Source organism: Loxodonta africana, chromosome 16 (assembly GCF_030014295.1).
Source record: "Loxodonta africana isolate mLoxAfr1 chromosome 16, mLoxAfr1.hap2, whole genome shotgun sequence".
NCBI lineage: Eukaryota > Metazoa > Chordata > Mammalia > Proboscidea > Elephantidae > Loxodonta > Loxodonta africana.
Genome location: NC_087357.1, coordinates 72,025,018 through 72,050,769, shown reverse-complemented (window position 1 = coordinate 72,050,769; position 25,752 = coordinate 72,025,018). Strand labels below are relative to the sequence as shown.

Sequence of the window (25,752 nt, the reverse complement as noted above, 5' to 3'; positions counted from 1 at the left end):
AGTGGAGAAGAACACCTGTAAAAACCCAAACGTGTTGCTGTCCAGCTGATTCCAACTTATGGTGACCCTATAGGACAGAGTACAGAACCAAAAAAAAAAAACCCATTGCCATTGATTTGATTCTGACTCATAGTGACGCCATGTCTCCCTATGTCTTACAGAGTAGAACTGCTCCATAAGGTTTTCTTGGCTGTGATCTTTATGGGAGCAAATCACCAGGCCTTTCTTTCATGGTACCACAGGGTGAGGGGTGGTTCAAACCATCAACCTTTGGGTTAGAAATTGCACACGCACCATCTGCACCACCTAGGCAGCAGTCACAAATTCGGGCATGTTTTATTTGGCTGGCTCCATAGTCTAAAAATGTTATTATCTGCCAATATTTAAAAACAAGGAGATTTCACATTTAAAAATCTTTTATTTCCTGGTCTTTCAAACCAGAAGGGTTGGCTCTGTGGAGCCTGCACCTGTGCATGGACAGAGTCAGCTGGAGAGGAGCAGTGGCTGCCCACTTCACTCATTGGCCACTGTCTTGGCCACTCCCTCTTATGTTACCTTCCCATTACCTGCGAGGCCCTGGAGGCTTTCTGAGTTTGTGACCTCTGACGTAGAAGTTCAGAACAGGAAGAAAAAGCATGTGAGTGATTAAAGCCATCCACTAGCACACAGACAGACCCATGTTGGTGTTCCAGTCCTGGGTCTCAGGGTCTGAGGACAGTGACTTCCCTTCCTTTTTGCTCCTTTTGATCAACTTCCCCAGCAATGACGACCACCCGTGCACACAGAGAGCAAGGGACAGGAAATGCAGGACGCAGAGCTCTGCCTGCATCACCTGAGATGGGTTTGACCGTGGAAGGGTCAGGGTGTGATAAAGACAATTGAGAAACAAACAGGAAAGATTCAAGCTGGAAAAAGTCCTAGTCTTGTTTTTATGTATTTCTAGAAATTAAATGTGTACTTTTTGACCTCTTAAAACTGTGTTAGGTTTCATGTCCAAGTAAAACCATTTGCCCTCGAGGCAAGTCGGTTCCGACTCACGGCGACCCCGTGTGTGTCAGAGTAGAGCTGTGCTCCGTAGCATTTTCAATGGCTGATTTTTTTTTTTTCTGGAAGCGGATCACCAGGGCTTTCTTTCGAGGTGCCTCTGGGTGGACTCGAACCTCCAGCCCGTCAGTTAACAACCAAGCCGTTAACCATTTGCAACCATTGGAAAGGGCCTCCATTTGGTTTGGTAGCCCTTTCCTTTCACCACCTGCCCTAGCCCAGAATAAAGGCATGCAGAGGAACAGTCTGTCCCAGCATCCTGCTCTGTTAAGAAGGCAGCAAGACTCAGGAATGCCCACACAAGAGATGATTACCTTGTCAGAATCTGATGGTCTAGAGCTGTTCCCTCTTCAGTACCACTCCCCAATCCTGAGAGATACTGGTCTGAGTTCAGGGTCAAGGGCAGGGAGATGGAAGGGTGAATCAGGGCAGCTGGCTGGCTGGGCTTTCTGGCTTCTGGTGGGAATGAGGGCTCGAGGAGATGGGTCCAGGAGGCAGGGTTGCTATGAATCCGGACTTGGCTATGGCAGGAAAGGAGGAGGCCATTTGTGTCCTTAATTCGCTATTCCTCTCCTCTGTCCTGCTGCCCCCTCCTTCAGAGCCGTGGTCCTTTTGGCTCCTACCTCTTTAACTCTATCCCGTAGGGCTATGAGCAAACCAACCCGAGACCGGTGCAAGGTTGTGGAAGCTGAGAGCAGAGGGTGCAATTGAATTTAGAAGGGGTGTTTGTTGCAAGGAGTCCCTGGGTGGTGCAAACAGTAATGTGCTTGGCTGCTAACTGAAAGGTTGGAATTTTGAGTCCACCCAGGGGTGCCTCAGAAGAAAGGCCTGGCAATCTAATTCTGAAAACTCAGCCATTGAAAACCCTATGGAGCACAGTTCTACTCTGACACACATGGGGTCGCCATGAGTTGGTGTTGACATGATGGCAACTGGTTATTTGGTACAAGGGGTGAGGTACTCCTGTTGCCTCCCTAAGAGAGATCCCGTACGAGGAGTTAAAAGCCTGTTGGTTACGAGGCTGCTGAACGAACTCAAAGCGGCCCTGGGAGTGTAGCCAGAGGTGGGGAGTTGAGAGGAGCAGACGCTGTGGTGCTGATAGAAGTCTGAGTGGAGTGTGTTTTACCTGTGATCTGCCTGCTCCCTGCTCTAAATCCCTCTAATGAATAGACTCTGTCTTCCTACGTGCAGAGCAGCCCCAGCAGTTTCCACCCTTGTGGTTTAAAGCAGCACTTCTCATACTTTAATGTGCGTGTGAATCACCTAGGGATCATGTTAAAATTCCACCTCAGCAAGCCTGGGGTGGGGCCTGGAATTCTGCGTGTCCAGCAGTCTCTACATGATGCTGCGGGTCACTGGACCAGACTTACAGGAGCAAAGGTCTGTGGTAGGGGCTTTGGTGTCATATCCACCCAGCTTGAATCAGGGATTTGCTGGTTAGTCACTGTGACCTCTGGCCAGTTATTTAACCTGCCTGCACCTTTTTTTCCTCATCTGTGACCCCTTCCTGGCATGGCTGCTGTGAGAGGATTTAGCGAACAAAGGAGGGCCAGGAAATGGAGATGATGAAAACAGAGATTCTAGCTCCTGGAGGTGATCTCTCCCAGACCTCCTGTCCCAACTCAGGTCACAAGTTAACTCAGGCCGGGCTGCCCTTTGCCTTGGGCTCAGGGCCCATGAAGCTAACAGTTAACGCACTCAGCTACTAACCGAGAGATTGGAGGTTTGCGTCCACCCAGAGGTGCCTTGGAAGAAGACCTGGTGATCTGCCACCAAAAAACCAGCCATCGAAAACCCTGTGGAGCACAGTTCTATTCTGACAGGCATGGGGTCGCTAGGAGTCGGAGTCTACTTGGTGGCAACTGTGTTTTTTTTTTTTCAATGTAGCAAAAACAGTTGCAAAGAAAAAGAAGGAAACATTGAATCATAACTGCAGCTCCTAAATCCCCATCCTCAGTCTCCCACCCGCCTACCCTGGCTACAGGACCGCCTTCCTACTGTATTTTTGCTGCAGGCTTTTTTTTTTTTTTGGTGCTTTAAGTGAAAGTTTACAGTTCAAGTTAGTTTCTTATACAAAAACGTATACACACATTGTCATGTGACCCTAGTTGCTCTCCCTGTGATGTGACAGCACATTTCTTTCTGCCCCTCTGCCCCTGATTTCCCGTGTTCATTCAACCAGCTCTTGTTCCTTTTTGCCTTCTCATCTTGTCTCCGGACAGGAGCTGCCCATTTAGTCGGATGTATCTACTTGAGCTAAGAAGCAGTGTCTTTACGAGTATCATTTTATGTCTTATAGTCCAGTCTAATCTTTGTCTGAAGAGTTGGCTTTGGGAATGGTTTCAGTTCTAGGCTAACAGATAGCCTGGGGGCCATGTCTTCTGGGGTCCCTCCAGCCTCAGTCAGACCATTAAGTCTTATCTTTTATGAGAATTTGAGTTCTGCACCCCGCTTTTCTCTTGCTTCATCAGGGACTCTCTGTTGTGTTCCCTGTCAGAGTGGCCATCGGTGGTAGCAGGGCACCATCTAGTTCTTCTGGTCTCAGGCTGGCGGAGTCTCTGGTTTGTGTGGCCCTTTCTGTCTTTTGGGCTAATATTTTCCTTGTATTTTTGGTGTTCTTCATTCTCCTTTGCTTCAGGTGGTTTGGGACCTATTGATGTATCTTAGATGGCCGCTCACTAGCTCTTAAGACCCCAGACACACTCAGCAAAGTGGGATGCAGAACATTTTCTTAATAAACTTTGTTATGCCAATTGACCTAGATTGCAGACTTTTTTTTTTAAATAGACTTTATTTTTTAGAACAGTTTTAGGTTTACTGAAAAATTGTGCAGCAAGTATAAAGAATTCCCATGTACCTCCTCTCCCCTGAGTGTTTTTCTCGTATTAACACTTTGCATTCCTGTGATACATTTGTTACAGTTGATGAACCAATATTGATACTTTCTAAAAAATATGTTTTGTCCTGTTTCAGGTAAAAGTTTGCATAGCAAATTAGGTTCCCATTTAACATTTTTTATACAACTTGTTCCCTGACGTTGGTTACATTTTTCACAATGTGTCGGTATTCTCATTATTTCCATTCTTTTTGTTCTGCTTCTGTTAATCTGGCTTCCCTGCCCCTTCTTAATTTCTCATCTCTGTTTTAGGGTAAATGTTGACCATTTGGTCTCAAAGGTGATTATTTAAGGGCACACGGTAACTCAAGGGCAATATTGTTTATCAATCTGTTATTTGGATGAAAGATGACCTCTGGGAGTGGCTTCAGGTCCAGATTTAAAGCGTATCTTAGAGTGATAGCCTCGGGGGTTCCTCTAGTCTCTACTGGCCTTTTTTAGGAATTTTTTTGTTCTACATTTTCCTCCCTTTCTAACTGGAACCTTGTATTGTGTCCCTGGTCAGAACGGCTGGTGTGGTAGTGGGTACCATCTAGTTCTTGGTCTCAGACCAGATGAGGCTGTGGGTATATGGGCTGTTAGTCCTGTGGACTAGTTTCTTCTTTGAGTCTTTGGTTTCCTTCCTTCTCTTTTGTTCCAGACGAGTAGAGACCAATAGTTGTATCTTAGATGGCCACTTGGAAGTTTTTAAGACTCCAGGCACTACTCACCAAACTAGGATGTAGAACGTTACCTTTTTGAATTATGTTATGCCAGTTGACCAAATGGTCCCATGAGACTATGGTCTCAAGCCTTGAAGCCCAATAATCCAATCCCACGACGAGGTGTTTGGTTATGTCTAGGAAGTATCTATAACTGTTCCCCCATGTAGTTTATTATATATTTGAGTATATGTGCAGCACTCATAAATATGTGTGTATATGTGCCTACAGATACGTCTGTACGTGCACACCCATATACTCATATGTGTTTTCCTGTATACATATACGCATAATGTCTACCTGTGTAACCACACACCTTTTTTTTTTTTTGGTTACTCTTGTTGTTGCAAAATTGTACATTATAGCATTTACCAAAATTGTCCCATATTATTATGTACTTCTCAATGGCTTCATTTATCTCAGACAAGTTCTGCAGACTTCACCCATACTGGATATTGCCTTTTCCATCACCCAAAATAACAAGTCTCTGCTATCTAGAAAGTGATTTCCCCTCCTTCCCTCTCCCATCTCTGGTAACCATCAAGGAATGTTGCTTTCCGTATATATTCCTATTCTTGACTTCTTATAAAAGTGAGTCCATGAAATATTTGTCTTTTTATGATTGACTTATTTCACTCAGCATAACGTCCTCCCGATTCATCCATGTTTTATTTCACGAACTCCTCATTGTTCTTTATAGTTGTATAGTATTCCATTTTATGTGTGTACCACAATTTGTTTATCCATTCATCTGTTGATGGGCACTTAGGTTGTTTTGTTTGCTATTGTGAATAATCCTGCAATGAACATAGGTGTGCATATGTCTCTTTGTGTGACAGCTCTTATATCTCTAGGATATTTACCTAGGAGTGGGATTGCTGGATCATAAAGTATTTCCATTTCTAGATTTTTGAGGAAATGTCATACTGTTTTCCCCAGTGGTCGTACCATTTTACAACCCCACCAGCAATGCATAAGAGTTCCAGTCCCCCCACTACCTCGCCAGTGTTTGTTTGCTTTTTCATCATCGCCGTTTTTGCAGGGGTGAGGTGGTATTTCATTGCACATAGTTTTGATTTGCACGTCTCTAAATGGCTAATGATTGAGAGCATCTTTTCACGTATTTGTTAGCTGCGTGAATGTCCTCTTTGGTGAAGCATCTCTTCATGTCCTTTGCCCTTTTTTTGACTGGATTGTTGGCCTTTTTGTTGTTGACGTGTTGAAGTGATGCATCGTCATTAACTAAAATTCATGGTTTGCGTCAGGGTTTGCTCTCTGTTGTATGGTCCTCTGGGTTTTGACAAATGCATAATGTGTCTTCTATTTAGCAAGCTGCATTTTTAACAGTGACACCTTTTTCAGTGCTTTTTTGATAAAGATTTGTTAGTTAAAATGTGGAATATTGTTGGTTGTAAATAGCCACAATGTTTGGGCTGTGACCTTGTCAGTCCCTAAAGGTATAAAACATCAAGAAAAGATATTTAGATGTCTTAGCCTGTCCATCCTTCCTTCCCCAGCTTTTAAAGAACAATAATTAAGTGTATTGCAGAAATGCAAAGATACATCATTTTTCCAGATCTTTATGTTCTCTAGACTTTGCCTGGCCCTCTTTGACTTTGGTGACCTCACTCTCGAACGTGGAGTGGACTGAACGTCAGATTATGTTATTCCACACATTCATAACACCCTTTACTTCTACTTCATAGCCCGCAGCACTGTTGTGGTTAGTTAAATATTTGTGTGAAGCAGTGGCGGTTTAGTGATGGAATTCTCGTCTTCCACGCGGGAGACTTGGATTCCATTCCCGGCCAGTGCACCTCGTGGGCAGCCACCACCCATCTGTCAGTGGAGGCTTGCATGTTGCTGTGATGCTGAACAGGTATGAGCAGAGCTTCCAGACTAAGACGGATTAGGTAGAAAGGCCTGGCGAGCTACTTCTGAAAATCAACCAGTGAAAACCCTGTAGATCACAATGGTCCAATCCACAGCCAATCGTATGATGGCGCAGGATCCGGCAGCATTTCGTTCCATTGTTCATGGGGTCAGCATGAGTCGGGGTGCCAGCTCAACGGCAGCTAACAACATTTGTGTAACTGCTGGTCTAGAGCTTGTCTTCTCCATTGTCCTGGAAGCTCCGTGGTGGCAGGGACGTGTGTGTGTTCGCAGCCACGTCAGCTTCATGCTTCATGCCGGTAGCCGGTGCCATGACTGTAGTCATGTTGCTTCAGCGTAGGTGCCTAATAAGCAGTTGTCAAAGGAATGAATTTGTAGGAATCGCAATGGCCAGGGCTAATGGGGACAGATTGGAGCCCCTTTGCCCAGGAGAGTGGAGAAAGTGACTCCCTCGTGGTTCTGTAATGTCAAGAATTTTGGTGGCAGCTTGCCTTGGCTTCACATCCCAGTTCTGCCACTTGGTGTGACCTTGGCCAAGTTTCTCTTTGAGCCTCAGTTTACTCTCTGTCAGAAGCAAGTAATAGTAGTACTGCCCCACAGAGTTAATGTAAGGGTTAAATAAAACAGCACATGTAAAGTGCTTGGCATGATGCCTGGTGCATTGAGACAGCTCAGGTAAGGGTTGGTTATTGTAATTTTGATCATTATTATCAAGAATCTGCTAGGTAGGGACTTAGAATGGTGTGGTCAGGTTTTTCCTCTTATCCCCAGCTCCCTCTTCATTCTCTTTACAAATTCGAATGAAAATAATGCCGCGGTGTTACTCAGACATGGGCACTTCTCTGTGCCTTGGCAGGTACCCTCCTCGGCAGCGGCACACATCAAAGCTTTGCTCTGGGCTGGGTGGCCGGGAAGGATCAGCTTCCCTTGCTGCACCTTCTCTTTTAATTCCCAGCTACCCGGGCCTCCTCCCACCTGGGCTCTGTGTGTGGCCTTCCTGGAGAAGGACCAACGAGGGTGTTTTTCTTAGCCAATGTCTCCATGTCTGGGCATTGGCATGGATGCCTGTGCTTTTTTGCCCTGTTGTCAGTCCTGCTGTGCCGGGGTTGGGGGGGGCGGCCTGGGGGGTCCGGGTGAGGCCAGGCTCAGGGCCAGGCCCGGGCAGGGCTGGGCGGCAGGACTTCCGGGAGCGGCTGTTAGCATCGTACCTGCTGTCCTATTAGTTCCCCATCCTGCGGCTGTTAGTCAGCTTCCTAATGGAGCTAGTCTTCAGCTTCTGGGACAGCTGATTTCCAGGGGATTATTTGTATTACACACTTTAATGCTTTTTAATAGCAAATTTTTAATTAAATGGAAAGGACTTTTGGAAGCGAGAGAGCAGCAGCTGCAGCAGGACTCTGCGTGAGGCACCAAGTGAGACCAGAGAGGCACGATGCGGAGGAGGGCGGCAGGACTGCGCAGCAGCTAGGTTGTGCGTGCAGAGGTGGTTTGGATGGGAGAGGCAGGAGCCTGGCTGTTGCTCCTTTCATCTGCCCTAAAAGCCCCCCTCCGTCATCTGTCTGCAGGTCTAGAGAAGTGTGAGCTCACCCGAGTGCAGAGAGAATGATTTGAGTAGCCATATTAGGAGAGGAGCTGCCCCCTTTGACCCTGTTGGTAAATCACAGAAATACTGAGTTTGGGGTGGAATTGTGGGATTGGGTAACCAGATCAGCTCAAAAAAGGTAGGCAACATGAAGTATAAACAGTCATTAGGACCTGGTTCCAGCCCTGGCAGGCCTCCCATTCCTCATTTGGCAGGCAAGGAACAGCATGGGGCTACAGAGATGGGAACTGCCTCCATTGCATGGGCCGTGATGGGAGGTGGTGCATCTAACAACAGGAGCAGAGCTGCTGCTCAGTATGGTCAGCAGTCCCAGCCTGCCAAGGGAGAGACTTGGTGACTTCTCTGTAGCCAAGAACTTCACCAGTTGGTTTGGTGTCTGGCCATTTCTTAAGTGCTCCTGGAGGTGGCCGTGAACCTCCGAGGATTTGGAGTAAAGGCCAGAGGGAGCCCTTTGGATCAGAAGTCCCCCATCAAGAGAGTTCAGATGAGGGAAGTGACAGCATAGTGGGAACACTTGGCCAAGGCACCCGAGCACCGGGTTGTGTTTGCGTTAGATGATGCTCAGGGGTTGGCATTTAACCCAGAGGGGGCTCTGTGGGCAAAAGCTTAAAGAAGAGACCTCAGGAGACATTAGTTTGGTGTTTTGCCCAAGAGCTCTGGGGGCAGGGAGCTCGCCAGCCTTTTCTTGCAGTCGGTGAATGGTGCCCTTCTGGGCGCTCTGTCATGCTGTCGTAGGCACATTCAGGAGCTGTCTCCTGGCTTTGTTGCTTCGTTGCCTGGGTGTATGGGCTGCCCCACATTTCTTATAGGAAGCAGTTTTTGTGTTCAGAGAAATCTGGGTTCACGCCGTGATCCACCATTTAGAAGCCCTTTGACCTTTGGCAAGATACTTTATGTCTCTGAGCCTCTAATTTTCTCATCTGTATAATGGGACTAGCTCTCATCATAGCTTGGATGTAAGAAAAATAACCTCCTCTGGGTAGGGATCTGTTCGCCCCTCCTGAATTCCTACCACCTAACCAAGAGCCCAGCAGCCCAGCACACAGTAGGCACTCAATAAATGCTTATGAAATCTGTAATATATGTGAAGAGTCTAGCACAGGGCTTGGCACATAGTGAGCACTGAATAAACGTTCCTTTCCATCGCCTTTATTGTCACCTGATTGTGTGCCCGTTGCTCCCTGGGCTCACCATCCAGCCCCCAGTCATCCTTGCTTCACATGCCAGGCCCTGCCTTTCCATCTTCTTCCCTTCCCTTTAATTCTCTTGTGCATTTCTCTTTTTTTTTTTTTCCATTTGAACTATTTTTAAGTGTTCAATTCAGTGACATTAATTACATTTACTGTACTGTGCTACCGCCATCACTGTCCGTTTCCAAAACATCTCCATCACCCTAAACAGAAACTTCATGCCCCTTAAGTAACACCTCCCCATTCCCTTCTCCTCCCAGCCCCTGGTAACCACTAATAAACTTCGATCTCTATGTATTTGCTTTTTCTAGCAAATACATAGAGAGTCAGTGGGGTCTAGAATATTTGTCCTTTTGTGTCTGCCTTATTTCACTCAGCATAATGTTCTCAGGGTCCGTCCATGTTATAGCATGTATCAGGACTTCCTTCTCTGTATGACACAGTAATATTCCGTTGTACCGCATTTTGTTCATTCATTCATCTGTTGATGGACATTTGGGCTGTTTCCACCTCTTGACTATTGTGAATAGTGCTACAGTGAGCATTGATGTGCATGTATCTCCTTGAGTGTCTGCTTTTGTCTTTGGGGTTTATCCCTAGAAGTGGAATTGCTCTCCTCTTGTTTACTTTTCTGAGGGGGCTCTCAGGCTCTCCGTCTTGTTGCTTTCCATCGTCTTGTTGCTTTGCATCGCACACCACTCTTTCCTACTGAGACACCAGGTGTTTCATTGTCATGGGTCATTATCCCAGGACCACCTGCCTAAGGACTAGCCCCTCTGGAAGGGTTTTTGCTTTTCTTCATCTTACTTCTTAGCCACAAAGCTTGTCTCTCGCCTGTGTCCGAGGCAGTCTGAGGTGGTGGCCAGAAACGGGGGAGGGGAGGTCTGAGTGCACCTCTCCCTCCCTCGATGTGTAGCCTTGGACTTGGGGGCGTTGACATGTTGCTGCTTCTCATGAACACTTCAGTGAGGCCCACAGGTCAGGGTGGGGGTGGGCTGCCAAGGAGAGGAATAGGATTTCGGCATTTTCTCTCTGTTAATCTCTGTCCCCTTCTCCTCTCTTGCAGTGCGCCTCCATGACAGTATTTCTGAAGAAGGGTTTCACTACCTCGTGTTTGACCTGTAAGTGCCACTTTTTGAGGGTGTGGGGGGCCTTTCCCTCCAGCTGGCTCAAGATGAAGGTTTGAAAAGACACTTGAGCTGAGTCCACAGCCTGTGCCAAGGGACCCTCTCCTTTGCTGAAGGGAAGGATTTGATTTTGAGCTTCCTGGTAATGGGGTGCGTTGCTTGCCCAAAGCCCCTGAAGGGGGTCCTCTTGCTCCCTCAGTGTCTCCCTGAGTCTCAGAACCCCAAAAGTGGCCTTGCTCTAGCATTTCTGTTCTGCAGCACTCCTCTGCAAACACTTTTTTCTTGTTTGTGGTGTATCAACTCAGTGGAATTAGAGAACACAGCTCTTTGCATGATCTTAAAAATTCTGGAAAATAGAAGGTCGCTTTTATTAGTCATAAACTGGGCTCCACTTGGTCTCTCCTTCACTTTGGTTGTGGTTTAATATCTTAAAAATGGCTCTTCACCTCCTGGAAACTCCTCTCCAGTATTTTCAGGGTTGGTTCTCTCTGTCCTTGGTCTTCTTATTCTTGAGCTGTAGTTGTCCTCCATGGCAGCCAGAGCTTAGTATTCACATTGGCCTCAAAAAACAGCTATTACTTTCTGCATTTAAAAAAAAAAACAAATGAAACTTGTTGCCGTCGAGTCAGCTCCGACTCTCACAGCGACTCTATAGGACAGAGTAGAAACTGCCCCATAGGGTTTCCCAGGAGCAGCTGATGGATTCAAACTGCCGACCTTTTGGTTAGCAGCTGTAGCTCTTAACCACTGTGCCATCAGGGCTCCCTACTTTCTGTATAGACTGGTTATTTTAGATCATCATATCTTTGTGTCTACCTGGGTATTAGGTAATCTGTAAGTTACAGAAGAAGAAATGTCCAGAAGGAAGGGAGGGATCATGGTACCCTATGGCGGGGCCCCACGTAATTGAAGTATCAAGTGTGTTCTGAACTCTCAGACGAAATGTGTGTTGAGTTGGGGTTTCTCTAAGAGGTATTCTATGATGGGACTGTTACCTGGTTGGACGTTGGGGTTGGCCGCCTGGCCCTCGCTTCCCCTGACCCTCTTCCTCTTTTGGTTGCAGTGTTACTGGGGGAGAGCTGTTTGAAGACATTGTGGCCAGAGAGTACTACAGTGAAGCTGATGCCAGGTGAGGCAAGAAGCCACCCTGGGTTTGATGAGGCCTCTAGTCTAGACCTGGGGTTTGGGATTGAAATAAACCTTGGCCTCCTTAGGGGACCAGGCATGGTGCCTATTTAAATAGTCTGTGGGAAGATTACGGAGTACTTGTCTGGAGAAAGATTCTATAGAGCTGGACCAGGGGTGCATTGTGGGGGCCATATAAAGTTAAAATTCAGCACTCCCAGATCAGTTTTTTACAAAGCTCTTAAAAGCTCTTTCATCCTGTCACCCCCAGAAATACCTTTTCTTTGCATTCTTGTACATTTCTGAGCATATCCAAGACCCCTCCCTGCCCCCCTCCCTTTCCTTTGACAAGTCTTAGTGGCACAAAACCCTGTGGAGCAGTTCTGCTGTGCACATAATGGGGTCGCCATGAGTCGGAGCCAACTTGATGGCAACTAACAACAACAGTGTATACAAGGCACTGAGCTGAGGTGCTGGGGACGACCCAGAGATGGAGAAAACACGGTTTCTGTCCCGAGGAGTGTAGACCTCTGGGTTAGCAGTCCATTTGGAATCTTCTTGGAGATGTCAGTCTCCATCACCTTGTCTCTTGACTGCACCCCACAGCCCCCAGCCTCCCTAGAAGCCCTGGCAGCTCCTCCGTGTGACACAACAGTATTCTCCCACCCATAGCTCTCAGGCGCTTTCCCGCCTCGGCTCCTCCCCCGGTGCCGGCTTTTCTCTGAGGGCGATATCCTTACAACCTGGTTTTGATCATCCTGCCTACAGCTTATCTGGCTTATGTGGCAGCTCTGGCTGCCTCTCGAGAGTGGGGGAGTATAGCTTCCTCACGAATTTCTCAATCCTGAGAGACCAGTGTTTGCTGATCAACTTCAGATGCTTCAGCCTCAGGAAGAATTCTCAAGTGGGGAGATGAATTCCAGTGCCAGCAGGGGAGGACCAAGCCAGGGGTGGGAGGAGGCAGGAGGAGGCGGTGATAGCTCAGGGCCCCTGGGCGGGGGGGAGGGTGACTGTACCAGTGGGCTTGGCCTGGCTCTGCTGGGACACTTCGCATTTTTGCCATTTTTGGCCAGAAGGCTCTCCCTGCTAGCCCTGCTCTGTTCTAATTATACATTTCTGTGGAGACTTGCCTCTTCGGCCCAGTCTGAGAGTCTCTCTGGCCCACTCTTCAGCTGTGTCCTGTGAGGCCTGAGCCTCAGCCCCCAGAGGCTCAGGAAGACCCCTTTAGACCCCTTGGCTCTTGTGGGAGCCCCAGCATCAGATTTGAGAGAAAGGCATAGCAAGTCAGACCACCTAGCCCAGCATACCTGGACACCCTGCCTGCCTGCTTCATGTACCTGGCAGCTCTTGACAACTGTGGCCCCATTCTCTAGGACAGAGTTTCTCAGCCTCAGCGCTGTTGACACCCTGGATTGGATAATTCTTCATTGTGGGGGCTGTCCTGTGCATTTTAGGATGTTTAGCAGCATCCCTGGGTCTATCTGCTTGATGCCAGTAGCTCCACCCACCCCAGCCCACCCCCCAGATGTGACAACTAGGGATGTCTCCAGACATTGCTGCCTGTCAGGGTGAGGGTGGGGAGCAAAATCATTGTTCCCCTCTCCACCCCCACCTCACTTAAAAACCACTGCTCTAGACATCTCACGCTCACTGCTGGGAGTTTGAACTGCACACATAACAGAGTGGTTTGCAAGGTGAGCAACTTGATTGAAGAATCAGCCCCTGAATATGACTCTGGGTTAGTTTGTCTTTTTTCTATGCAAAAGCACTATCAGAAATGCTCCTGAGGTGCCCTGTTTGGACCACTTTTAAGTACATTGTTCCTCAAAGGTCAAAGCTGTCTGTATGTATTTTATCTGTTTTATCTCGCCTCCTAGATGTGGATGATAAACTGCAGGGCAGCCACTGGGTCTGATGTGTCTTTGTATCTTGTGTTCCAAGCACAATGCCGTATAGGCCCTCAGTAAACGTTTAAATGAATGAATGAGCACACCCACCCCCAAAACAGCATGGGTTGGACTTTGCTTCCTTAGTTCCCACCACAAGCCTCTTCTCCAAGAACAAAGTTGTTGTTGGGAAAAAGAGAAAGGAGGAAGGGCTTGGTTGGTCTCCCCTTTTTCATGAGCATGGAGTGTTCCCTGAGGTCTTAGATGCTAGCTGGTTGTGTTGGGCCTCCACAGTCAACAGGAGGCATGGTGAGACCCCTGTTCTAGTCTCTCTGCTGTTGCCTCGCAGGTGACCCTGAACAAGCTACTTAATCTGCCTGGTCCTCAGTTTCCTTATCTGTAAAACGAGGTTGAACTAGATGATGTCCAAGATGCCTTCTTGCTCATTGTTCAATGATTCCCTGTGAACTTGTGACCCAGGGTTACCGTGTGTAGTCATGGATGGGTGGTTTAACCCTGCACTGGCATTTCTTTTCCTTCTGCTTTTTCAGCCACTGTATACATCAGATTCTGGAGAGTGTTAACCACATCCATCAGCATGATATTGTCCACCGGGACCTGAAGGTACTACTTAGGCGCCCCTGCCTTGGCTCCCACTTGTGGTGCTTTGGCGCCACCTGGTGCCAGATAGTGGTACTGCGGGGGCCCAAACTAGGCTCCCTCCGGGCCTGGGCCCCAGGGTGGGTGCCTCACAAGGTTGTCTCTGTTCTTCTGCAGCCAGAGAACCTACTGCTGGCGAGTAAATGTAAGGGTGCCGCTGTCAAGCTGGCTGATTTTGGCCTAGCCATCGAAGTGCAGGGAGAGCAGCAGGCTTGGTTTGGTAAGGGTGACCCTGTTTTCCTGGAATGCAGCCCTCGCCCTTCCTCCTCTTCCTGCTCAGCCCTCCTCTTGCCAAACTAGAAGCCAGACCCTCAATGGTCCTGGCCTCGTCAGAGACTGGAGAGGGCTGGGGAGGGTGCAGAGATCTCTCCTGGCCTGATGTGACTCACTACAGTGAGTCTAGCTATGGTCAGCACCGTGGCTCTGTATTCTTGCTGCCTCTGGGGAGGCGTTGGGAGTGCCTAGAAGGCATGTGGACTTACCCTCTAATTTGGATTCCAGGCAGTACAGGAGGCCCAGCCCCTCATGTGCTGAGAGCTTATGAGCAAAAGTAGCAAGAGAGAAAAGGACTCAGGGGAACTCACTGATGGGGTTTTAACGAGAGGGAAAGTGGGTTCACTGTGCCTCTGCCCTCTCTTCTGCTACAGGTTTTGCTGGCACCCCAGGTTACTTGTCCCCAGAGGTCTTACGGAAAGATCCCTATGGAAAACCAGTGGATATCTGGGCCTGCGGTAAGCCCATTCCACGCACACAGCTGTTCAGTGTTAAGGGCCTTTGGCTTCAGTAATGACAAGAAAGAGGCATCGTTATCCCTTGCAGGGCCCAGGAGTGTCTGATACGTGAGAAATCATGGTGTTTGCTCCCATGCCCCTGGGATGGCTGGTCCCATCACACCGACCAACGCCCCCCCCCGCCCGCCAGGGCTTCTGGATTCTGCTGCGTCCTTCTTGGAGAGGGGTTTGCCTGTGCCCTAGAGAATGGGTTGTGCCTGAATGACTCCCCGAAGTGACTCAGGGACATGGGGCGTGGAGCACAGCAGGAAGTCGGCTGGCTCCCTCTTCTAACTCTGGTTTGGCCCTTCATTTTCTGGGTGGCTCTGAGCCCTGTGTGGCATTTCTTGGCTCCTCAGTGAAATAGGTGACTGATCCTAGTGACCTGTGTGTTCTGTCTCGTAGGGGTCATCCTGTATATCCTCCTGGTGGGATACCCTCCCTTCTGGGACGAGGATCAGCACAAGCTGTATCAGCAGATCAAGGCTGGAGCCTATGATGTAAGGACGGGTTCACTGGGAAGCTGAGCCACCAAACCGGAAAGGGCAGAACTTCTGCCCGTCAGGCTCTGTCCGAGAAGAGAGACAGTGTGTGACGTGATACAGGGAGTGTCAGGAGAATCTGAGGACCCAGGGAGGGGCATACAGGGCTCAGTTCTTGCCACCCCCGTCCCAGGGAGCAACTTTTTTTGCACAACCTATAAAAATCAGGACCCCACTGAAGCCCTTTGATCTGTTATCTGCAAAGAATGGAGGGGCAGCATGGTGTGCTGAGACAGCCCAGCAGGATGGAGGGAAGAGAAGTTTGGAGGCCAGGGCACTGCATTGGGACGTTGGCACGTCAGAGAGCCACTGTTCCCTCCTGCATAGAGAGAGGGAGCCAAGGCAGAAGATGCCAGAGGGCCCCTTCCGGCTCTGTTCTGATGTTCTGGTGTTCTCACGTGATCGGTTTTCCCTTCCTAGTCTTTAAGTTGATTTAAGCCTACGATGTTCTCAGGGCTTCTCCAGCTCACTGCAGGGCACCTTTGGGTGCCAGAGGGGGTCCCAGTTACAGGAGTTGGGGTGAAGACAGAGCCTGCCTTTCAGGGTGTTAGGCTCACACACTTCATATCCCTCCTTCCCCTGTTGGTTCTCCCTAGTTTCCGTCACCAGAGTGGGACACGGTGACCCCCGAAGCCAAGAACTTGATCAACCAGATGCTGACCATAAACCCAGCAAAGCGCATCACGGCCGATCAGGCTCTCAAGCACCCATGGGTCTGTGTAAGTGTCTTTGGGGTTGAGGGGATCCGGGATGCCGGCCTTTGCTATGCCCTCAGTACCCTCCTTTTTACAGCACAGGATCCTTCTAGGCTGTAAGGGAGAACCCAACAGAGAGGGAGGAGGACTGGGTGGGGCCTAAGGTCTATAGGTGTCACCAGGAGGGGCTCAGGGAGGGTAGTGGGGCTAACAGGCCTCTCCCTGCCCCTTTCCTACTCACCGTTGTCAGATTATGGTTTCATTCTGTTCTGAATGAGGGCTTCAGCTGACCCTCGCAGACTCCAGGTGGTTGACAGGAAGAAGGTGGCAGAACCCAAAGTGCGCTCCCAGGCTCAGGGTGCACACTCACCTCCCAGCTCTCATGCAGCCCTAAAGGCAACGTGGCCAAGACCCAGTGACTAAACAGAAGGGGCTCTGAGCAACTCAAAAGAGCATCCCTGGGGTCAGTCATATAGCTCAGCTTCTGAATTCCTATGAGAGCCCTAGGCTGTCAGAGCAGGGTGACATACTCTGTTCCCATGCACGATTCTATGAAGCTGACATACCTGCTTTCAAACAAGAGGCATCCTGACAACCACGATCCGTTTACTTATTTGTCCTTGCCCATGTTTACTGAATGCCTGTCTGGTACTGGGCACTGTGCCGGGTGCTAGAGATATAAAGATGAATGAGGTATGGTCCTTGCCCCTTAAAGATCTCAGTGATTATCTGAGGAAACAGACGCTCAGGCAGATAATGCCTATACAATGTGACAACTACATAAAAGAATCTAATGAGAACATAGGAATACCCACTGTCCCTGGTGGGGAATGGGATTACTGAAGGCTGCATGGAGATGACCTCTGGCATGGTTCTGGTTTTTTTTTTTTGTAGTTTAGTGAAGGTTTACAGAACAAACTAGCTTCTCATTAAAAAGTTAGTACACATATTGTTTTATGGCATTGGTTAACAACTCCACAATATGTCAACACTCTCCATTCTCGACCTTGGGTTCCCCATTACCAGCTTTCCTGTCCCCTCCTACCTTCTAGTCCTTGCCCCTCGGCTGGTGTGCCCCTTTAGTCCCATTTTGTTTTATGGGCCTGTCTAATCTTTGGCTGAAGGGTGAACCTCAGGAGTGACTTCGTTAGTGAGCTGAAACGGTATCGGGGGGCCATATTCTCAGGGTTTTTCCAGCCTCTGTCAGGCCTGTAAGTCTGGTCTTTTTTTGAGTTAGAATTTTGTTCTGCATTTTTCTTCAGCTCTATCTGGGACCCTCTATTGTGATCCCTGTCAGAGCAGTCAGTGGTGGTAGCCAGGCATCATCTAGTTGTACTGGACTCAGTCGGGTGGAGGCCGTGGTAGATGAGGTCTATTAGTCCTTAGTTTTCTTCATTCTCCCTTGCTCCATACAGGGTGGGACCAGTGGAGTATCCTAGATGGCTGCTCACAGGCTTTTAAGACCCCAGACGCTACTTACCAAAATATAATGTAGAACATATACTCTACAAACTATGTTATGCCAACTGAGCTAGATGTTCACCGAGACCATGTCTGACATGGTTCTTGCAGATGAATAGGAGTTGCCTAGAGTGATAGCCATCAGGCAGAGGTTAGCATGTGCCACTGTGAGAAGCTATGGAAACTGTGACGTGTTTAAGGAATGTTAAGTAGTTTGGTTGTAGATTAGGGTATGACTGCAGGAATGTGAGATGAGGCCAAAAAAGATTCCACGACATACAAGTTTCTGCCTAAGGAGTTTGGATTTTGTTTTCAAAGGCTAGGGAACCATTTAGGACTTTTAAAGAAGGAATGAAATTTGTGTTTAAGAAAGATTGCTCTAGAATTGGAAAATGAAATTGAAAAATAAAGAGGCTGGAGGCAGGAAACTCAGGAAGCTGTCGCACTTATCTAAGCAAGACCACGTGAGGTATTCAGCCATGATGAGGGAGTGGGTGGGGTGGCAAGGAGTAGACAAACCCGAGAGACATTTAGGAGGTAGAATCAAAAGGATTTAGTGACCAGGCAGATTTGGGGAGTGAAAGAGGGAGGTCTTGACTTGGCTACCCAAGCGGAGAATTGTACCTTTCACTGGCAGTGGAAATCCAGGAGGAAGAGCTGTTTTATGAGAAAAGATGATGATTTTAATTTTGTACATGTTGTGTGTGGTCTGAGGAACCTCCAGGTGGCGATGTCAGTGGACAGTAAGAAATCTGGTCTTAAAAAAAAAAAAAATTAGAAAAGTTAAAATTGGAAGTAGAGGTTATGGTCATCCCTATACAGATGGTGGTGAGGCTGTAGAAATAGGTTGCTTTCTGTGCCGATCACATTCTTGCTGTGAGCTTGTATTGCTTCAGCAAGAGAAGAGCTGGCTAGTAAACACCAGCATTTAACAACAGGGAGAGGTAGAAGCTTCAGCAAGGGGGGACTGAGAATAAGAAGATCTATGGTAGGAGGAGACTAGGAACAGGGACTCCGGAAGCTAAGAAACAGGAGGTTTTAGTAAGGGATCAATCAGACACTGTAGTGTCCATGATAAAGATGGGAAATAATCTGTTAGCTGGGCCAGTTGGAGGCCATTGTTTCATTGTCTCAGTGGTAGAGACAGAAGCCTGTTTTCAAAGTGGTGAGAGGGCCTGGGGGTGAGGAGGAAAGTGTAGACTGCATAGATACACCGAAGAAACAGTGTCCTTCTAACGTGATCTTTTTTTTTTTTTAATTTTTTTTTTACTGTGTTTTAAGTGAAAGTTTACAAATCAAGTCAGTCTCTCATACAAAAATTTGTATACACCTTGCTATATACTCCTAGTTGCTCTCCCCCTAATGAGATAGCACACCCCTCCTCTCTACCCTGTATTCCTGTGTCCATTCAGCCAGCTTCTGTGCCCCTCTGCCTTCTCATCTCCCCTGCAGACAGGAGGTGCCCGCATAGTCTCATGTGTCTCCTTGAGCCAAGAAGCTCACTCCTCCAGTATCATTTTCTATCTTAGTCCAGTCCATTTGCTGTCTGAAGAGTTGGCTTTGGAAATGGTTCCTGTGTTGGGCTAACAGAAGGTCTGGGGACCATGACCTCCCGGGTCCTTCTAGTCTCAGTCAGACCATTAAGTCTGGTCTTTTTATGAGAATTTGAGGTCTGCATCCCACTACTCTCCTGCTACATCAGGGCTTCTCTGTTGTGTTCCCTGTCAGGGCAGCCATCAGCTTCTAACATGATCTTTAGCGTCTCAGGTCACAGCTTCCTTCTGGCTCTTGTGCAGGTGTGTTGAGAAGGGCTCCTGGGAGGAAAGGATGGTTCTCTGTAGAGAGCAGGAACCCTGCCCGTTCTGTCACTGCTTTCGGTCTGGAACTCAGTAGGAGTCACTGAGTGAGCATCACAACACAGAGGATACTGTCTGATTCCCCAGGAGGATTAGATGCTCTCTGGGGCACCATCTTCTAGCATCAGTTATCAGTGGTGTTTTCATGTTCAGATCACTGTCCTTACATAGCCTTGAGTTTCGGGTAATACTTTTACTCTAAAAGCATTTTCACATCTGTGAGCTCATTTTATCTCTGGAGCCCTCTGGGGTGGCGGGTGCTGGCTTAGTGTGCAGCCCCATCCTAGGCACACTGTCAGTGCTGGGGACACAGGGAGGGCAGAGGGTCTGGGCTGAGGATTCACGGGCCTGTCTGTTTGGTTTCCAGCAACGATCCACAGTGGCATCCATGATGCACCGTCAGGAGACTGTGGAGTGCTTGCGCAAGTTCAATGCCCGAAGGAAACTGAAGGTGAGTCTCACCTTCTAGGCCAAAAAATCTTGACATCATGCCCTTTACAGTGCACCCCGTGCCCTGCCACAGAAGGGAGCCCCTCTCCTGGCTGGAGCTGACCTGTGAAGGTTATACATGGGGGAGGCCCCCAAAACTTGCTGTCTTCTGGCTCTAGTGAGGAGCTGCCTTTGCCCGAGATCAGGCCACACATTATAGAGTCTGGTTGAATTCATGGGACCCTCCTCTTTCCTCAGGGTGCGATCCTCACGACCATGCTTGTCTCCAGGAATTTTTCAGGTATGTTTTCCCAGCGGTGCATTTTAACCCTACTAAGGTGGAAAAAAAAAAAAAATTTTTTTTTTTTTTTTAAGGTGAGTGGATCGGGAGGGGGGTGTTGCCATCCCAGGCAGCAGTGGGTGTCTGAGCAACACCTTGACCAGGATGACGGAGGATCCTGATTTGAGAGGCTGCTGCTGCTGCCGTTGGATTCTGTAACCTGAGATTCTGGGGAGATTTGTTTGGGTTCAGATTTATTAATACTGTTCCCTAGAATCACCCCCCTTAAAGGAATAGGTTGTAGCCTGCTCACCCTCCAATTGGTCTCTGTGATTTCTTATTTAATTCTCTGAAGACTCGCAGCATTTTGAGATATTAGCCAGTCTAAGGCACTGGGTTTTTTGGGAAGGTATCCGAGGATGTGCTGGGAAAAAAGAAAAATAAGGTGTAGTGAGTCTTCTCAGCCTCCACCATTCAGTTGCTGATGGGAACAAACCATACTTCGTTATGTCCACGCAAATGACAAATAAAAACGATTCCAGGTGTTTAAACCTTTTACAGTGATTTGCCCTTAAAGAATTCTCTGTGATAACTAGCTGTGAAAGTGAAGAAATAGAGACCTGCAGGAGGGAGGGAAAGGAACTTTGCATGAGGAATGGAGGGAGTTGGGACCAAAGACTTGAAAATCACACTTGACATTTCTTTTCAAGATGCAAGACACTCCAGCTCCCCCCGTCCCCCACTCCCATTGTTGTTTGCCCTCAATTGGGAAGCTCCCGTAGATTTTCTGTGAGGAAAAGATTAACATCAGGACTGAAGACAGAGAGGTCTTTCCCAGCTAGCCATTTCCCCTGGTTTCACTCCCACCCCTACCCCCCACCCACTTTGCTGTTTTAGTTCAGGGGCCCCCCTTCTCTCATTCTGGTAATGAGAATTTCCCTCTGCATTGTCATGGAAATGGGACTGTGTGGGGGTGCTAGCTACCTCTGGGTAGAGGTTGTTCCCTTGAACTTGAGTCCCAGTGGACTGGTCTGTGCTAGTTCTGGGTAACCCAAGAGCCCTGGCTCTGAGGAGGCTGTAGGTGAGAAGACCCTAGGCTTCATGAGCTCTTGCCAGCAAGCCCCAGGGCTCTGGAGACATCAGGACTGGATAGGAGGCCCTGGGACCCTGGCTTGGGACTTCCTTTTGTTGTGGGTGCCGGTAAACGTGGGCTTGTGGCTCTGGATTTACCTCTCACAAATGAGAACAGGAGGCCTGGCTGCTGCCTCTGTTAGAGATGGAGCTGTAGCCCCACGTTGTGCTTCTTGTCGCCTAACTACTTGCAGCTTCTGCTTTCTTGATTTAAGAACTTTTCTAAAGGGTGCTCAAGGGTATTTCTGCGCTGACCCTGGAACGGTGATTTGTCATCCCTGCTTTTTGAGTCAAAGAAATGTGAAGACAGACTACTCTTTTCTTTCAGCCTGGGAATTAATAGCACGGGCCCCTTCCTGTGGCCTCCACATCAGCCCTCCACCCCCACCCCACCCCATTTCAGGAAATCAGTACCCTGGTATCAGGAAATCAGGCTGTTAGGATAAAAGACTTTCACACATTCCTAAAGAACCTCCTCCTTGTTGCCGAGCGCTTGTCTGGGCCTTGAGCTCATTCCATCCCAGGTCAGAGGAATCATTCCAGGATGACCTCTTCTGCTCTGACTCTGGGACAATGAGGACGGAAGCTGTCTCTAGAAGCTTCTATGGAAAGAGGTGTCTACAGGTGTAAGCAAGGAGGAAGAGCACCAGTGTATCTTCTTAGGCCTGAGCTGGGCTATTTTCTGAGTCGGCCCCAATTAGGGGTATGTCTTGGGAGTCCCTGGGCGGCACAAATGGTTAAGCACTTAGCTTCTAACCAAAAGATTGATGGTTCAAACCCACCCAGAGGCACCTCAGAAGAAAATACTGGCAGTCTGCTTCCGAAAGGTCACAGCCATGAAACCGTATGGGGACAGTTTTACTCTGCACACATGGGGTAGCCGTGAGTAGTCAGAGTCGACCTGATAGTAACTGGCTTGTTTTGTTTTGTTTTGTTTTTTTGGTTAGGGGTTACAGCTTAGCCCTGGACTCTTGCAGCTTGGCTGATGGTGAAATCAGGGCTTCTAGAATGTTTTTGCTTCAGCAGCCTTTGTTTTCTTTCCGAGGGCTCATTTTTTGGGCTTCTACACCCTCAGAACACTGAAATATGGACTGAGAATCTAAGTTGCCTCTCCTAGCACCTTCCTTGAGGAGGGAAAGGGGCCTGTGTCTCTGAGGAGCTGGGACCGTGGTGGCCAGGGGCCATGAACTCTCTGTGGGGCCTGAGTACCAGTCTTTCTGCTGAGCGTGGCAGGGAGAAGGGTTCATCTCTGCCCCCTGCTCTCTGATAACGTCTTCATTTAGGTCCTAGGCAGGGAAGATCTGAGAGTAAGGCTCGCTTTCCTCACAGCTTTAAGCTAGGGATGGGCTACCTCAGGACACCTGCCTCTCAGCCAACCAGGCTCTCACCTGTTGACTCACCTGAGATAGTTGTGGGACGGGAGCTGAAGCCACATCCACCAAGTGGAGCCGTGGCATTCCCTTGGCCCGGTCAGAGCCCAGTTCTCTCAGGCCCCCAGACCTGCCTCATCAGCCTGCCCCCTCTGGTGCCTCCGCTCCTCCCAGCTGGGCTGGCTTGGCCACGCCGCCTGGGCCCTGCTGTGCGTGGGCGGCCAGCGGGTTCCGCGCCTCGCGCTGGGGCATGCTCACTGCTGACTGGCCCCCGTGGCTTTGCGGCAGCTCTGTGCACTGAGAGATTGTATCCCCTCAGTTGGCAGGCAGAGCTCCGCCCCCGCCTCCCCTGCCGCGAGCGCCGCCGGCCTGGCCGGGCAAGGTACGTGGCATGAGTCCTCCCTGACCGCCTGTCTCGACTCCCTGCCACCCCACCAGGAGGGCAGCATGTCAGGCCCACTCACCAGGGAGACCAGTCCCCTGCTTGCGGGCTGAGATGGGCATGCCGGACGGATCACCTAACTTGGCATCTGCAAGCGCATTGGTGTTACGAAGCCCTCTAACCAGCCGTGCATGCTGGGCGCTTGCCGACTCTCAGGAGGCAATGGCCTGGGGGTTGTGGAGCTGGGCAGCAGGAGAGCTTTCCTCCAGACAGCCTGAGAGCCCGACCTGCCTGCAGAGACCAGCAGCAGACTGGGGGCGGCCCCCTAGAGACAGCCCTGGGCGTGGCCTGAAGCTGCCCAGTGCTAAGACTAGACCTCAGCAGACCCCATAGAGGAAGCCAAGCCCCTCAAAATTGTGACGTCTCGTGGTGTTTGCAGGTCTGAGAGACTGGAATGTGGTAGCTTTGGCGACAGCGCTCCCGGGTTTGGGCCCTGGCCCTGCCCCGGCCCCCAGCACCTCCTTTCAGCTTTCCCAGCCTTAGTTTCCTCATCTGTTCAGTGGGGGTAATGAGTAGTAACGGTGATGCTTAAGAGCTCTTAGGCCGGAGGCCCTGCCTATACTGGACAGTGATCTGTGAGCTTGTGAAAAGTCCTGATGCCTGGACCCCACCACCGACAAATTAAACCAGGATCCCAGGGGGTGGGAGAAGCATAAGCCTTTTTTTTTTTTTTTTTTTTTATAGCTCCCCAGGTGATATGGTAAATGTATGGAAAGCGCTTAGATAGTAGGTGGTCAGGCACACTAAAAAAAAGTAAGTTCCAAATCACCCCAGCATGATAGGGACCTGGTCCTGGAGACAGGACCAAAGGACATTTTCGGAGTCAGGATTCTTGTAATGGAAGGACCCCTATTCCCACTGGAGAGAGATGGGACGCAGCTCAGGGTGGGAATGGCCACACGAAGGAAAGAGTGGTAGCAGCATAGTGATACCAACAGTTCACACTTACTGAGCACTTGCTATGTGCCAGGCACTCTGCCCTGTGCTTTTCACGCATGATCCCATTGGATCCCCACTACTACTCAGTGACCTAGGCCCTGTTTTATCCTCATTTTATAGCTAAGAAAATCAAGGCTCGGAGAGGTTAAGTAACTCACCCAAGGTCAGACAGCTAGCAAGTGGTGGAACTAAGTTATAAACCCAGGGCAGTCCAAGTGGATCAGATGGTTGGGCAGTTTCCATCTCCTGTGCCTCCCAGACCCCCCCCCCCACCTACTGTCAGGTGCCCTCCTGTGGTCTTTGTGGCTAGCCGGCGTCACCAGTCTGCGAGCACAGAGCTCATTAGCCATAAGCTTCACCCTGTGCCTGGCTAGAATTTGTTTGATGTCATGGGCCCAGGCCAGCTCATGGCCAGAGAGTGGACTCGGGAAAGAGCAGTGAGATAGGACCCAGTAAACCTAGTAAGGAGCTGCCCAGTCAAGGCTTCAGTCCCCTGGCGAAACTCTCCTGTAGGTGGTCCTGGTCTCTGTCTGTGTCGTCCTCACGTCTGGTCTCCTTGTAAACTGTGACGCTCTGTTTCTTGAGAACACTCAGGAGATGTCTTGCATCCTTCCAGCGTGGCCATTCTGAGAATCTCTGGCATCTAGGGGATGGGCTCTCACCCATTCACCCCGGCACTCTCCTTCCGGGCTTGGGTTGGAAGCTGTGGAAGGCAGAGTCGCCAGTGCCCCAGGCAGCTCTAGTAACAGACACAGGTTTCTCTTCCTAAGTGCAGTGTGTCCCTGTTTCAGCCGAGCCCTCTTCTGTGGCAGAGGACCATCGGCACCCAGGAAATCCTGGGTGCTGCCCTGAGGGCCCTGTGCCACTTGAGATGCCCTTCTTGCAGAGGGGCTCCTGGGAAGGGCCTCTTCCAGAGGTGGACAGACACTGTGGTTCCTCGAGTTCACCCAAGGGTTCCAGACACCGCAGTCTGGCCACCTTGTCAGACACCCAGTCTCTTAAGGATCTGGCTGCCAGACTTCAGGTTGGGGAGAGGTTATAATGCAGGAGACTTGATTTTCCTCTTTGTTTTCACAGCTGCCAAAAGCCTATTGAACAAGAAGTCAGATGGCGGTGTCAAGGTAGGACCCTTTGCCTCTCCTTCCAGAGCTTGGTGTCTGTCTCTGCCAACAGTCACCATGGAGAATTCTCGGCCCCACCTTCCCCCCTTTCCCTGGGAACCTTCCTATCCTTGCTATTCTGCTATAAACCAGAGTCTTTGTGCCTCAAAACAGCAGGTTCCACTGGCCTGAGAGGGAAGAAGGGAGAGGTGTTCTCCCGAACCTACTTGGCTCAGAAGGACTCGAGAAGTGATCCAAATTATAGAGCTAAATCCTGAACCTGACTTCCAGACATGTGCTCATCTCTAGGGCTTGACTCTCTGGGTTTTTTTTAGGTCATTTTGTTACCCCCTTTCTCCTTTTTTTAAAGCAACAAATGCTTTTCGTGAAATAAGAGCAAAGTTTGCCTGGTTGGCTCAGGGTACAGGGCCTAGAACCTGAAGCCACTACCCTCTTGGCCTTTTTACTTGCCCCCGAAGCACCTCCAGATCCAGCTCAGACACTGCTGTGTGAAAGTGTCTTAAGCTTTCTTGAGACATAGACTCCTCAGAGATAGGCAAGAGACAGAGTACATTAGGACACATTCCCGTTTGATGAGGAAGTGTTTCCTGT

General features: G+C 49.3%; 1 protein-coding gene across 13 annotated transcripts in view; it reads left to right on the top strand.

The window, feature by feature from the left end:
• The window catches only part of CAMK2G (calcium/calmodulin dependent protein kinase II gamma), a 60,645-nt gene that overhangs the window by 14,532 nt on the left and 20,361 nt on the right, over positions 1 to 25,752 (top strand). For 9 of the 13 annotated variants that reach the window (XM_064269728.1, XM_064269730.1, XM_064269740.1 and 6 more), the window contains exons 4-13: positions 10,394 to 10,448; positions 11,518 to 11,583; positions 14,017 to 14,089; positions 14,243 to 14,345; positions 14,773 to 14,856; positions 15,301 to 15,395; positions 16,034 to 16,156; positions 19,817 to 19,900; positions 20,137 to 20,179; positions 25,118 to 25,161. In XM_064269728.1, coding sequence (XP_064125798.1) covers positions 10,394 to 10,448; positions 11,518 to 11,583; positions 14,017 to 14,089; positions 14,243 to 14,345; positions 14,773 to 14,856; positions 15,301 to 15,395; positions 16,034 to 16,156; positions 19,817 to 19,900; positions 20,137 to 20,179; positions 25,118 to 25,161 — 770 coding nt within the window. The remainder of the gene's footprint in view (positions 1 to 10,393; positions 10,449 to 11,517; positions 11,584 to 14,016; positions 14,090 to 14,242; positions 14,346 to 14,772; positions 14,857 to 15,300; positions 15,396 to 16,033; positions 16,157 to 19,816; positions 19,901 to 20,136; positions 20,180 to 25,117; positions 25,162 to 25,752) is intronic. The other 4 variants (XM_064269736.1, XM_064269737.1, XM_064269734.1 and 1 more) reach the window with 2 other exon arrangements.